A 14,834-nucleotide genomic window follows, 5' to 3' on the forward strand; every position below is an offset into this window, starting at 1 on the left:
AAACGGTTGTGATTTGGAAGGTTTCCGGGTTTGCCCGGCCAAATTTAATGACAAATAAATAAGAAATGCAGTAAAAATATGTGTGTGTGGGGGGGTGGGGGTGGTGAGAGTGCGACTCCAGCGCTCTGCTGGGCCCGCCCCTACCTCTTCAAAGAAACGTGCTCATAATGGGGTGACCTAATTACATCGCAATGGAACCCAATCTTAGCCACTCAGTGCACAGGGTTTCATAACAGACCCGGCGGCCTCGAGTGCTGGGAAGAAACGTGCGAGGGCCGAGGAGGCGGCCGGGCACGCGGGGAAACGGGAAAGAAACGCAACGCCGCGGTTTCCACCTCGGTCTTGACTCCAGCACTCCGGCGGAGACCGAGGGGGCGGTGGGGGACACGTTAACAGTTTTTTATTTGGGTGGGTGGAAGGGCATCCGAACCTAACAGTAAATAAATATATTCTTTCCAGTTTTCAAAAGAGTGATAATTCAGGGCCTTTCGGTTTCGAGGATCCCACACCCCCCTCCCCCCATCCCGCCAAAACAGCGCAGTGTGACAAGCCATATGTTCCGTTCCCGTGCGGGCGGGGGAGAAGCAACAGTAAGTTGAAGTGTTGCCTCCCCCCCATCTCTTTACCTACATTCTTAGCAAAGTAACTTTTTTTCATTGTTCTGGCATCTAGGGGGTGTGCGTGTGTGTGTGTTGGTGGGGGAAGTTTCGGCGCGGCCCATGGTTCGGAGCGCGCGGGGAAAGTCGTGCGTTGCTGGGTGTTTTTTTCGGGGGGGGTGGGGATTAGGGGCGTTCATGAGGATTTAGGTTTTCTTTATAAAAATATTTAAAGATTGATGCGTGAAATAAATACCACAACGAGGCCTGTTAAAACAACCCGGCAACTATACTCCAGTAAAAATTAAACAAACACCCGAACAATCCGCCCGGACGGTGGTCTTCTTCGCGACGCTCTCCCACCCCTGCTCCTGCCCACACTCGGAGAGTGTCCGCTGCAAAGCGAGCGCGAGTGGAGACGCGTGCGGCGCGCTAAACTGCTTGGTGCTCGCCCGCGCCAGTCCGGGTCCTCCTTGGGGTGGGGGGGAAGTCTCCCTAATCCTCCTCCCCCAGCCCCCACCTCCGCCCCTGAAAAAAACAAAACCCTTGGCTTGAACGCTTTGTGCGCCTCTTATTTCCAATCTCCTCTCCCCTTGGGGTTTGCCGAGGGGAGCCGAGTGCGGAAAAGAACTCGGGAAAAGAGTTAAGTTGTGCGGCAACTTGGAGAAGTTTCCAGGGAGATCAGCTCAAGATGGGAACTGCAGCCCCGGCGCTAAGGACGGGCTTCTGCTCCCGCTTGTAAAAAGAGAAAGTCGAGCCCGCCTTTCTGCCCGACAAAAAAACAACAACACAACAACCAGAACCCCGAAGAGGGTGGAATGAGTGATGTCACAGAGCCGCGCTCGCAGGCTGACAAAAGGGGGGCGCCCCTCCCCCCCTGCGGGGCGCGCGGCCCCAGAGAAGGGCGCCTGCAGCGAGGAGGGGTAGCCAAGCGAGCGGACTCGAAACTTTTCCTCTTTAAGAAAAAAAAAGTTGTGCGCGGCTCTCAGTGGGTTTTTTTTTTTAATTCGCCTTCTTTCCTCGTCTCCCCTCCCCCTTCTTCCTTTCGAAAGTTTCTTTTTTTTTTTTTTTTTTCCCAGAGTTTGACCGCAGGGCTGATTCAACTTCAGTGTCAATCAACTTTTTTTCCTCCTCTTCCTCATTTAAATAAGTTTAAAGCTCCTCCTCCCCCTCCGGCCCACCAAATCTGAAACTTATATAAATTGGGCTTCGCGCGCCGCAGCCCGGGAGAGTCAGAAAGGCGAGGGGCGCCGGGAGCAGGCGTGTGGGACTCCAGACCGGAGAGCCGGAGGCTGCGCCTTCCCCGCACCGGGACCTTCACGGCACACCAGATCCTTGTCCCTGCCCCGTGCGAGCGCCCAGGATGACCACCACCCTCGTGTCTGCCACCATCTTCGACTTGAGCGAAGTTTTATGCAAGGTAAAGTGGGGCGGAGCGTTTGCTTTTGAAAGTCTTTTTCTTTTTTCTTTTGTCTTCAAAAAGAATCCCCGAAAGTTTAGGTCTGGGAACGCAAGGGGGAGAGGAGGAGAGGCGAGATGGTTGTTTATTCCGCCCCATTTTCCCCCCTCAGTTTGAAGGAATTTGACTCTCTGCTCCCCACCCTTTGAGTTTCAACAGTTCCTGGCGGGGATTACATGGGAATCTGGAGACCAGAGTTTTGGGGGGCGAAGTTTGCGTGGGGCTGCCTGGGGGGCGCGGGGCATTGACCAGGCAGGATTGGGGCAATTTTTCGGTGATTCTTTCGTCCATAATGTGCTGCTCTTGAGCCGGGTGTCGCGAGTCTGCTCGGTTTCCCTGTGTGCGCTCTGGGTGTCGCCGCTGCCGGGAGGGGTTCGAGTCTCTCCAGCCCCATTGCCGGACTGTGGGTCGAGAGGTGGGGGTCCCTTGGGGAAGTGAGTCTCGGGATGACGTTTTGCTGGTAGATTTCCTCTTCTGTTCTGGAGAGGCTGGGAATCTGCGAGAAAAGGCCAAGAGTTGTGGTTCAAAGGATGTTGCCAAGCGAGTTTGCAATGGGACTTCAGTTCGTCCCAGCTCAGCCAGGCTTCCTCTGTTATAGCCGACCGTGCTGCAAACTTTGGGGTGAGAGTGGGACTCGGGTTCACCCGCTTACCTGTTTTCCGAGGGACCGCGACTCCGATATGGAGGGGATGGGGGGACACGACTACAAAATGCCGGTCTGAGCTCAAGGGTCTCGGCGAGGAAGGATTTAATGAGGCCCTCAAGCCGTGTAGTTTGCCAGCTGGTGTGGAAAAAAGCAAGTTTTAAATCCGGAATATTCCAGGAGTGCCGTTTACGCGTACATAACAGAAGCCTGTGGATGTTCAAAGTTTTTCGCCCCCTCTCCCCAATTTGAAAGAGAGAAGCTGCTAGGCTACTTTTAATTGCTGAAGTGTTTTGCCTTCTTTTAAACACGTCGGGTCATGTTGCTCTCTTTTCCCAGCTTGCTTCTCCAGTCCGTGCAGCTGCCAGGGCCCCAGGGCTGCAGGGTTGGGGTGCAGGGATACCCTGGAGCTGAAGAGCAACATCAAAAAAGTTTGAATTTCGGCTTCCTTCCCTACCTGCGCATTCCCAAACTTCAGTTGCCCTGGCGGCTGCCTGAACTCTCCCGGCACGTCTTCCTTCTCTTCCTGGCTCTCCCGCTCTTTGATCTATTTCTCTTTCTCTGGCTCCCTCCCCCCGCAGGACTTTTTAAATGAACCTCATTGTTGGGAACAGGCTCTCTACTTGGTTCCTGTAATCCGCTCTGTGGGGTGGTTGCTGTTACAGATTCCAGATCCCCCGCAGCTGATCCTAAGGGACCAACTTTAGAAATCACACAATGACACCCACATGGGCTGGGAGCCAACTCCCAGGTCCCCTGCTCACACCCTTTCCAAATCTTGGGTACAGTTTGGGCAGGTGAATAGGGTCCCGTTGGAACAGAGACCTGCCTTTGGTGCCTCTGCCCCCCTCCCCCAAATCCATTATTGACTGGGAGGAGGCTGGGGGGATTTGGTGCTTTCCTTTTCCTTCCCACCTGCAGCTTTGCGTTAAAGATTAAACACTGGCGCTCTTATCCAAGCGTGCTCTTGCAGCCCGGAGACTAACTGCAAAGGCATCTTCCCAGTGGAGGGGGTGGGGTGGGCGGTGACTGGTGGGAGAGATCATTGTAGAAGGCACCTCTTCTGGGAGCACGGGGCAATGAGTTTTGTATTCGGGAATCACATCCCCTCTCCCTGCCAACCCCCCCCCCCGCCCCCACCAATCCGGGATTTCTCTTCCTGCCCCTCCCTCTCCCCTCCCATCAGCAAGGTAAAGCAAAGGCAGTCTGGAAATCTGTTGCCAAAGGAATGGAATGCTTCTGAAGGAGGAAGTTGAGAGTCTCAGGCCAGGTTTGGGGGGAGGGCGGCAGCTAATTAGGCAGGGACTGATTAAAAGGAGACCTAGCTCCTAGTCTCCTGAGTGTGGGAAAGGAGAGTTTGTGAGTTGTGTGAGATATTTTCAACACAGGGATCTATTTGGGAGGTGAAGAAGTTGGATTTCATGGATGAAAGTGGTAGCTTTGGGGACAGGATATGAGGGTGCATTCCAGGGATCGGCGTGGAGTAGGTGCATGTGTAAAACAATTTTTCACACAGGCCAGGAATTTTGTGGCTTCTTATGCCTGGGGCCAGAGTAAACCCTCTCGGCTGGTTGAATGGGAGAAAGAGGGTGAGGGGTTTGCCAGGGCAGAGGTGGGGATGGTGGGTTCCTTCGAGATGGAGCATTTCTGATCGTGGAGGGGGCTGCCCTTAGTGGGTACCCTTCTGGGCCTGGCGGATGGCTTTTGTCAACTAACCACCGTCTCTCTTGTCTCTCTCTCCTCCAGGGTAACAAGATGCTCAACTACAGTCCTCCCGGTGCCGGGGGCTGCCTGCTGGACAGGAAGGCGGTGGGCACCCCTGCCGGTGGGGGCTTCCCCCGAAGGCACTCGGTCACCCTGCCCAGCTCCAAGTTCCACCAGAACCAGCTCCTCAGCAGCCTCAAGGGCGAGCCAGCTCCAGCTCTGAGCTCTCGGGACAGCCGCTTCCGAGACCGCTCCTTCTCAGAAGGGGGCGAGCGGCTGCTGCCCACCCAGAAGCAGCCGGGGAGCGGCCAGGTCAACTCCAGCCGCTACAAGACGGAGCTGTGCCGTCCCTTCGAGGAGAATGGAGCCTGTAAGTACGGCGACAAGTGCCAGTTCGCGCACGGCATCCACGAGCTCCGAAGCCTGACCCGCCACCCCAAGTACAAGACGGAGCTGTGCCGTACCTTCCACACCATCGGCTTCTGCCCATATGGGCCCCGCTGCCACTTCATCCACAACGCTGAGGAGCGCCGTGCCCTGGCCGGGGCCCGGGACCTCTCTGCTGACCGTCCCCGCCTCCAGCATAGCTTTAGCTTTGCTGGGTTTCCCAGTGCCGCTGCCACCGCCGCTGCCACGGGGCTGCTGGACAGCCCCACGTCCATCACCCCACCCCCCATCCTGAGCGCCGATGACCTCCTGGGCTCGCCCACCCTGCCCGATGGCACCAATAACCCCTTCGCCTTCTCCAGTCAGGAGCTGGCGAGCCTCTTTGCCCCTAGCATGGGGCTGCCCGGGGGTGGCTCCCCAACCACCTTCCTCTTTCGGCCCATGTCTGAGTCCCCTCACATGTTTGACTCTCCCCCCAGCCCTCAGGATTCTCTCTCGGACCAGGAGGGCTACCTGAGCAGCTCCAGCAGCAGCCACAGTGGCTCAGACTCCCCCACTTTGGACAACTCAAGACGCCTGCCCATTTTCAGCAGACTTTCCATCTCAGATGACTAAACCAGGGTAGAGAGGGCTGCCCCCCACCTATCCACCCCCCGCCCCGACCCCGCACCCACATCCCCTACCCTTCCCTCCCTACCCATCGATTCCCGACAAACCCCTACATTAACAAGGTTAAGCTCAACCCCTTTCCCCCAGGACCTTGGAATGCCCCCTCCCTCCCCCCTCTTTAAATGCCCCTCCCCCCCAACATAAGGACAAGTCAATTTGTCAATAGCTTCTTCTGGCTAGAACCCCCCCCACCTCAATTTTATAGCCCACTTACCATGCATAACAGACAAGTCCCATATTTGTCAGTAGATGCGTTTTTTTTCCAGCTTAAGCCTTAAGTGCCAAATCACAAAAGAAAAAGCAGTAACGGTTTACAGAAGCAACTTAGTGCCTTGTGATCTAACTTTGTCACTGTGACTACATTACCTCTTCAGCGCCAGAGGGCACCCGTGGGCCTCCCTGAGCCTCTGCCCAGGGGGAGGGGGAGGGGGGACTTAGAAGAACCAGCAGCTCCCTCCACTGGCAACACGACTGCACCTTTCCTGATTCCAGTCTCCCACACACTTCCTTCTCCCCTCTCCCCAGTAACCCCCGCCCCCTGCCCCCGCCTTGGGAGAGTTGCCAGACTTGGGTTTTTGGGGAAACCTAGCTTGACATTCAAAACCTTTTTCTTCCCGACCTGAACCTCTGTTGACTAATCTTGCCTGGGTTCGTGTAGGTCTGCAGGAAGGAAGACTGCAAAAGCGGATGAAGATTGTGACATAAGTGGGACTTTGTGATTTAATTTTTTTTTCTTTTGTTTTAAGTGGGGAGGAAGGGGAAGCTAGATGGACTATGAGAGACTTGATTTTGGTGCTAAAGTTCCCCAGTTCGTATGTGACATCTTAAAAAAAAAACAACAAAAAAATGAGAGAAAAGCTTAAAAACATGTAAGGGGTGAGCAGTTAATGGTATTCATTCCACATACAATATCTGTGTAAAACGATTTCCTGTAGAAGTAGCTTTAATGGTTTTTGCTCTAGAATACCGTAGGTCTATCCTTAGAGCACTCACGCCATGCTTTTTTCCCTGGGTTTTAAACTTCATATAACTTCAGAAATTGGAGAGCAAAAATTTTGCTTGTCACTGCACATCAATATAAAAAAGCTTATTTAACTTATCAAAACGTATTTATTGCCAAACTATGCTTTTTTTTGTTAATTTTGTTCATATTTATCGGGATGACAAATCCATAGAATATATTCTTTTATGTTAAATTATGATCTTCATATTAATCTTAAAATTTTGTGACGTGTCTTTTTCCTTTTTTTCCACAGTTTTAATATATTATTCTTCAACGACATTTTTTGTAACTTTACACTTTTTTTGGTTATTTTATTTTAAAAAAATGAAAAATTAATTTAAAAAAATGCAAAAAACTGTTGGATTATTTATTTTAGAAATTTCCCCCCTTTGTGTTGGACTGCAAATTGAGTTTCTTTCTCTTTTGGCCTTTCACAACTAGGACTGAGAATGTATGTAAAAGTTCTGTGACAGTACAGAAGGAAAACAACTTCTAATGTATAGCTTCTAAAAGGGAAAAAAAAAAAAGAAACCCTTTGACTTCACGTGCCCATCTCTAGACATTCCGATTGCAGATTTGACGTTCTGGATTCCAGGTTTTGGAGTTTTCCAATGTTAATGCAAACAGAACTGGCACACACACATTAAGATGAATGTAATTATTATTCCTCTTGCTGGTCACTACCGTCGCTTTCTATTTCTCTTTCTTTGTGTGAATTTATTTAAAAGAAAAAAAAACTTTTTGTAACGACTATTTGCAGTTTAAAAATCAATAAACCCATTTTTTCAAGAAATTGATGGTGAAACTGGTTTTGCTTGGTTTGTGGTTTTAGTCTGCCTGTAGGCTTGTCCTTTGTAGACGATGTAGGTGCTGGGAGGAGGAGGGAGGGCATTGGTTGATTTCTCATCCTTAACAGCTAAACCAATGGCTGGTTCCTTTGGCTGAGGCTGGAAGTCGGCTGAGCTTTGGGGGAGGGGTGGGTAGAGGTTTATTGCAAAGCAGCCTGTATTTGTATTATCTGCCCTGTTGTTGGTTGTTGACAAGGGTCCAGCCTTACCTGCCCTTGCAGCCTCGGAGGTTCTTCAGAGTGAGGCACGGGGGCTTACTGTCTTCTCTGCCTAGCCTGTGGTCTTAATTCCTTTGGGTAACGTTTGGGGTGCTGAAATGGTGAAGAGGGGGATGTGGCACGTGGCACTCCAGCAAACTTGGATTTGAGTGTGTTCTTCCAGGCTTTTTTTTTTTTTTGGCCGCGCCACCTGGCATGTGGGATCTTACTTCCCTGACCAGGGATCAAACCCGCTCCCCCTGCACTGGAAGTGTGGAGTCTTAACCACTGGACTGCCGGGGAAGTCCCGCCAGGCTTGTTTTTTTTTTTTTTTTTTTTTTTCCCACAGGAAATTGACCTGAAGCCCTAGCCTCGTAACACCTATCTGGGGTGGGTATGATGAACCATTGCAGGCTCAGAGAGGAGCTTCCAGGGTGGTGGGGGGCTCAGTCACAGGGGACCGGGAGCAGAGGTGGTTTCACTTGGACCCAACATGCGCTTCTGTATTTGGAGAGCTGTTAAAAGGAAGGGGTATGAAAATGGCCAGCGTAACAGGAAGTCATCTGTTCTTGCCGCCTTAGTCTTCGTTGTACCCCTGATGCCATGCAGGATGGGTAGGCTGTCATCTTGGGAAGGGTGAGGTCTACTTGGCTAGAGGAACCCCAGCCGATCGATGTCAGATGCCCACTTAGAGGGGATGCCTGCCAGAGAGAGGTTGGATCCTTCTGAAAATCCTGAGTCTGGTTCTTGGGAAGATTTCTTTCCGAGGAGGCAGAGATGGATATCGTTATCTGAGGCCTAGCTGCCTTCGGTTCCTTGCGCTCAGTAAGTTTTGGGCAGTAAGCTGAATTTCCACTCGAATTCCACCCGGCCTCTCCCGAGGCAGGCAGGTCTGCAGCAGACATCAGCTGGGCCAGGGCTATCCTTGAGGTTGGAGAAGACCTACCTTAGGCACCCTGTCGACTCTTCCTTCCCTGGCCAGCAGGTGCCTGCTGGGGGGCAGGGCGGTGAGGTAGAAAAAAGGGACTATTACCTCTTTCAGGGCAGGGGCTGGTGGTGGAAGGAGGGGGAAAAGCAGCGCTTCCTGGGTCTGGAGGAAACCTAGGCCTCCTGTCTCTTGAGGAGGGAATGAGTGTGTGTATTTGCGGTGGGTGGTGATGGTGGTGGTGGGGACATGTGAGCTTCCTCTCTGACTAAAAGCAAAAAGACATAGAATAGCGCACCTTGAGCTTGTTTTCCGTAGGAGTGGTTGGGCATATGGCAGATATCTTTCTAATTCCCCAGCTCATGGAGACACCGGTTGGGTTCAGAGAGGGCTGAGCATATCCACTGACCAGCCCAGAATTCCCTCCATTGGAGTCAGTCCCCTGAGTGATAACAAAAATGGAAGCATTGATTCCCAGAGACCCTGGAGTGCAGACACTGGCTGAAGAGGCGAGGTGAGGTTCCCTATGGCCTGGGGAAGCTTTCTGTCCCCAGGACTTGACCCTTCAGCCCACCTAAGTGTCTCCATGGGAAACTCACACGGGCTGAGATTTAGGCCACCCAAGCCCATGCATGGTCACCACAAGAACCTGATTTTTTACCATATAGATCTTAAAGGTAGAAGAGATACCAGGGTCCAAAGCTACTTGGGAAATGAAGTAGCAGAATCTTTTTGGGCCCATGCTTTTTCCAGGATATTAGGTGATGAAAGGCCTCAGCGGCAGCAGCCCTAGTCCTGTGCTCTAGGCTGGCAGGGAATCCGGGGAGATGTGAGCCCAGAGCTGGCGGGGGACCTCCATGGGTGCCTCTAGAGCCGCGGGAGATAGGAGCCATGCAGAGAGAGCTGGAAGTGAGGCCTCCACAGAGGGAAGTGGAGCAGGAAAGGCCAGGCCTGCCTTTGTCAGCCAGCTTCCTGGGGCGTGAGGCCTACTTCCCCACCTCTTGCTCTGGACCTTGGGGCATCTCTCTTTGGGGGCCCTTTACAAGGTCTGTCCTGGCTGGGCAGGGCCTCCATGGCTGTTGGTCCTGCAGCTCATGGTCTGGCTTTTGGTTAAATTTCTTCCCTTGGAGCAGCTCAAAGACATGAACTCTTTTGGCCACTGAGCAATGATTTACCTTTTTAGGTCTGGAAGCCTCGTTTTCGGGAGGAAGGTTGGGAGCCTGCTGTGCCCCAGTGTCACTCTGGCGAAAGGAGGACATTTGGGAGAATGTGGAGGCAGAAGGCAGACACGAGATGGGTTTTGCAGCCAACTGGATCACAAGGCACCAGTTGCTGGGCAGACGGGGTCACGGCCTGAGGAAGTTTCTATGGCATGGAGGTCGGAGCCCTTCAACTTGGGTTCAAATCCCAGCTCTGCTAATGCCAGCTTGCGCCTTGGGCAAGTGACTCAATCTCGGATTTTCCATCTGTATCTTGAGGGGTGACTGTGAAGATCAAGTGAACCACAGCAATGATGGTTCTTCATCAGTGCAGGTAGTCTGAGAACTTTATGTGTGTTAACTAGTTAAATGCTCAAAGTGGCCCCTCAGAGGAAGTTCTGTACTACCACCATTTTGCAGATGGAGAAATTGGGGCGTAGAGAAGTTCACTCATTCGTCGCACAGTTAGAAGTGTCAGGATTTGAACCCAGGCAGGCCTGCTCCATGACTGCATTTCCCTACCCTGTCATAGGCTGGCACGCTGAATGCATCTGGCGTGGTCCTTAGCACATAGTAACTGCAAATCGACCAGTGTTAGTTCCTGTCTCCCTTGGCCTTTGTGGAGATTTTGCAGGGGCCTGAGAGAGGACCAGTTGGATTAGATGACTCTGCACACACCCCCTCCACTGGGTGTCATGATCTCATGTCCCACAAGGCCCTGGATTGGTGCGTTTGGAGGATGGTGCCCAGGAGGAGGGCAGGCCACCCCCTTGGACTTTCTCCTTCTTTGCCTGTCATGGGGTGGCTTCTGTTAATGATTGACAGGGCAAAGGGTGCCCCAGGGCCACCTTGGGATTTGGCCCTGTGCCCTTCTTCCCCCAGGGTCCCCCTCCCTGCACGTAGCCAACCATTTAATCACATCTGGCTGGACTGACCTAAACACTACCTGAGTTCAGTGGGCAGGGGCAGGGGCAGGGGCAGGGGAGACCAGCCAGGCTCTGCACCACCCCCTTGCTGCCCTGCAGATGGCCCTCCTCAGGCCGGCCTCTAGCAGCAAACAGGGATTCAGAGAGTTGGGAAGCAGGGTGAAATCTTGGCTTTTTCTTGAGGTCAGGTCAGCACTGGGGGGGCCCTGTGGTGACCCACCTCTTTGTGGGTAAAGCTTGGCCTACAGAGAAACCTTCTGGCCCAAGGGCTTACGATGCTTTCTGCAGGAGCCCCAAAGGGTTACATCTGACTTACCACTGTGGGAAATTAGTCTCTGCGGAGCTAGGGCAGGGGCTGCCCACATGCTGGGCCAGGTTCCCTCCTCCTGCCCACGAGAGCCAGCTGCTGCTTGGGGGCCAAGGATGCCTGCACCACGCTGAGGCTGTTTGCAGTTGTTTCGACATATTGGCAAAGGCTGGGTCTCAAGGTACAGGGCTGTGAGTGACGACGGTACCTGCGCTATCAGGGGGACAGTGAAAAATAAATATTGGCAATGGCCAAACCTGAGGCAATTTTCTCACAACCAGAAGCCAGTCAGGTAGCTGCCCCTGACTCCCAGTGATGCCTCTGGGAGAAGGAGCTCATGACCACATGGAACAGAGTTCCTTCCTGCCCACCCCAGCACTGCAGGAGGAAGGGAGGCTCTGTTGCCCAGGTAACGAGTTGGTTTTGGAGTCAGGAACCTGGATTCAAGTTCCTGCTCAGAGTCAATTGCACTCCGAGACCTCAGGCTAAAAACCTAGTGAGCAGCTCAGGGCCCCAGTTTTCTCAGTTGCAAAATGGGATTATGGTGATGATAATGATGATGATGGTGGTGATGATGAAGGTGAAGACAAACACCTAGTTCAGTGGATAAACAAGCTGTAGCACAGTCACACGATGGAATACTGTGCAGCTGTGTAAAAGGATACATGACAATAAATGACATATATACACAACAACATGGGCGAACTGCAAAAACAGAAAGTTGAGTGAAAGAAGCCTGCCACAAAAGAGCACATTTTACATGAGTTCATGTATATGAAGTTCAGAAGCAGCAAAAGTGACCTGTATCGATAGAGACTTGATTAGAAGGTAGAGTATATACACATAAAAAGTTCATTGAGCTGCATGTTGAAGATTTATGCACTTTACCGCATGTAAGCTACACCTCAAGAATAGAAACAGAGCTGCTATGAGTGTTAAAAAATACATATAAGAAAAAAAGATACATATAAGGAAAAAAAAAAGAAATTCAGTACCTGGCCCGTTATAGGTACTTAATACATCGTGGCTGGTTTTTGTATAACAACAACCTGAAGATGGTAGTGCTGATCTCGTTACCTTTTTATAGAAGGAGAGAATTGGCCCAGAGCAGGTGAGTAACTTGCCCAGGTGAAGTGGGACTTGAATCCCAGCAGATCAGTTCTCAAGCCTACACAGCTGCCAATGACCTGGCGCTGCCCCTTGGTACACAGGTGTTGCTTCTTTAGAAAAGCTAAATACACAGTAATGCAGACTGGGGCAAGCTGCTAATTACTTCGTGTGACCATCCGCGTTAGAAAAGGGTTTCTCTTGGCAGATTCAAAAGAAATCTCTGGGAGCTGGTTGGTGCCTTTCACACTTTGTGCGAGGTCGAGGGAGGCCAAGCTGGGGCCTAGCTGTGCTCTGAGGGGCTGTAGAGAGGAGAGCTTGGCCGGGCAGACCAGCATACTGGGGTCACGGTCCCGGGAGTCACCCACGTGCCCTGCCTGTCGCAGCCCATCTCTCCCTAAGGCTGGTGGGGACTGTGAGGCCTCCGCGGGCCTGGCCCAGCCTCTCTTCCCAGGCCCTCAGGCTCAAGGGTGCGTGGGAGCCTCACGTGGCCGTTAGGGCGCCACCTTCGCCCTCTGTTCCATTCCACTCTTTTGGGAAGTGGTTCCAGCAGCTGGGCTCCGGGAAAATGTTCTTGAATTCTGACGGAGGAAGATGCCCTGCTCAGCCAGTAGATGTGGCCACCCCAAGGCTCTGGGGGCGGGTTCTCCCAGGGCTGACCTGCAAGTGCAGCGTGTGGGAGCAGCAGCCTCGTGGTCCGGGAAGGGCCCATGGCTTGGGGTCAGGCAGCAGGGCCGAGGTGAAAGAGATGCTCACTCCCACGTGCCAGCGACTGCCTCTTTATGTTTTACACCCCAGGCACCTTACTTGCCTCCCTCTCGTTCCAGCCCTATCAGGCAGGAGCCTGCATCTGTGACTCTCCTCAGCCGCTTATCAGCTGTGTGACCTTGGGTAAGTCACTTAACCTCTCTGAGACTCCTTTTCCTCTTAAAAAAAGGGGCACAGGAAGCATACTCACCCTGGCCACCTTCTAGGGTTGTGGTGAGGATCAGATGACATGGAGAGGAAGGAGCTTCAGGAGTGAAAAGACCCTGGACAAAGGTGGTTTTGAGAGTGTGGGAGCAGTTAGCAGCCCTCAGGATGACAGAGCCCTTCTGCAGAGATGTTTCAGTGTCGTCACTTGGCGTGCTTTCCTGCCTTGCTCCTGGATTTGCTGCCTCAAACTCATGTGTGCTGCGTATGTTGTAGGCGATTCTTTAAAATTTACATTTAAAAAAACCTACACAATTCAGCATTTGTGTAGACTGACCAAGCATGCTAGGCTCTGGGCCCAGCCTCCGTCACACGGTCTCATTTGACAGTACCTGTGAGTAAGTACTATCATTAGACCCATTTCACAGATGCGGAAAGTCAGGTTCAGGGAGAAGTCACCATTCCCAACCACCTATCATACATGACCCAGCTAGGACCCAGGTCTGTGTGACCCCAACACCCAAGCTCTCAGCCCCTATACTCGACTTGGGAGACAGATGTCAGATGGCATTGGGGTCACTCAGCAGGTCTGGGTTCTGATATTTGCTCTCCCCTGGGGACCCACAGTTATGGAGGAGAATTTGTCTCCTCCCAGCCCATCCCTCCGTGGGATGTTTCCATCCCATCTGGTCACCCGCTCTGCAGCCCAGGGGGGCGGGGGGATGAGCAGAGGGAAGGCTTGTTTTCTGCCTCTCTTACCAAGGGGGAATCTGAGGTACGATATGGTGACGGCAACTGCGCTGGGCTCGTCCTCTGGTGCAGCAGCTGATTGAAAACCAGGTCCTTGCCTTGGCCGTGCTGCTGCATGGCTAGTGGTGGAGAGAATAATATTGTACCGCTCAGATGGGTGTCATCCTGCCTGATGAGTGATGGGAGACCCTGGGGATGTGGGACCCTCCCCAGGGCTAAGGTGATTACTGTTTAATCAGCTACCAGCCTTCTTGTCTACCTGAAACTGGGATCTGCTCTGGAAGGCACTGGCTGGCTGCTGGAGTTGGTGTTTCCTTTTTTATTTTTTTTAATTTATTTATTTGTTATTTATTTACTTTTAGCTGCGTTGGATCTTTGTTGCTGCGTGTGGGTTTTCTCTAGTTGTGGCGAGGGGGGGCTACTCTTCATTGCGGTGCGCGGGCTTCTCACTGCGGTGGCTTCTCTTGTTGCGGAGCACGGGCTCTAGGTGCACAGGCTCAGTAGTCGTAGCAAGCAGGCTCAGTAGTCGTGGCTCGCGGGCTCTAGAGCACAGGCTCAGTAGTTGTGGTGCACGGGCTTAGCTGCTCCGTGGCATGTGGGAGCTTCCCGGACCAGGGCTCGAACCCATGTCCCCTGCATTGGCAGGTGGGTTCTTAACCAGTGCAGCACCAGAGAGGTCCTGGTATTTCTTTTTTTGATGCTTCCTTTTCTGAGAGATGCTGCCCGTACTACTGAATTGCACTCCAGAGTTCTCCTTCCACCCAAGAAAGTCATTTATTCCTGCTAATGCCGGGGGTCAGAGGGAAAAAACGGCTACGTTCTCAGAGCTCCAGCCAGCAGCAGATGCCAGCAAGGGCAGAAGAAGGAGGCCCTGCCAATCAGCTCCGCCACTGCTCAACTCCTCCCTTGCTTACCTGAAGTGGGGGGAAGGAGGGCAGGGCCTGGGCGCTTCACTGACTGGCTCAAGACTCAGCCCTCTTTCTTCTCGTGTTACTGACCACTTCACTGCTCGGCTTATAGACATTGCAGCCAGGCAGTGGGTTCCATCAGATATTTGAACTCAGATAGAAGCTGGAATAGGTTTGGCTTCGGTGTGGTCCCTGACCTTGGCTTCTCTTCCCACATTCTGCCTCTTGTGGTTGGCTCTGGATCAGAAACTGGTCTTCCTGCGCAGTGGAGGACCCCTTCCCCACTCACAACCA

The 14,834-nt window shown here is 52.6% G+C and overlaps 1 protein-coding gene across 1 annotated transcript; it reads left to right on the top strand.

Moving 5' to 3' along the window:
• Positions 1–1,218: 1,218 nt before the first annotated feature.
• Positions 1,219–7,027, top strand: ZFP36L1 (ZFP36 ring finger protein like 1). The gene is made up of 2 exons (XM_060004350.1): positions 1,219–2,016; positions 4,445–7,027. Exons 1-2 carry the CDS (start codon positions 1,960–1,962, stop codon positions 5,402–5,404), a joined length of 1,017 nt encoding a protein of 338 aa, XP_059860333.1. The 5' UTR covers positions 1,219–1,959; the 3' UTR covers positions 5,405–7,027.
• The last annotated feature ends 7,807 nt before the right edge of the window (positions 7,028–14,834 follow it).

This window comes from Delphinus delphis, chromosome 2 (assembly GCF_949987515.2).
Source record: "Delphinus delphis chromosome 2, mDelDel1.2, whole genome shotgun sequence".
NCBI lineage: Eukaryota > Metazoa > Chordata > Mammalia > Artiodactyla > Delphinidae > Delphinus > Delphinus delphis.

Excerpts from the sequence above, each read along its gene's own strand:
- ZFP36L1 (XM_060004350.1), top strand. The coding sequence starts at position 1,960 with ATGACCACCACCCTCGTGTCTGCCACCATCTTCGACTTGAGCGAAGTT. Across the intron at positions 2,017-4,444 it reads TGAGCGAAGTTTTATGCAAG|GGTAACAAGATGCTCAACTA; the intron begins GTAAAGTGGGGC and ends TCTCTCCTCCAG.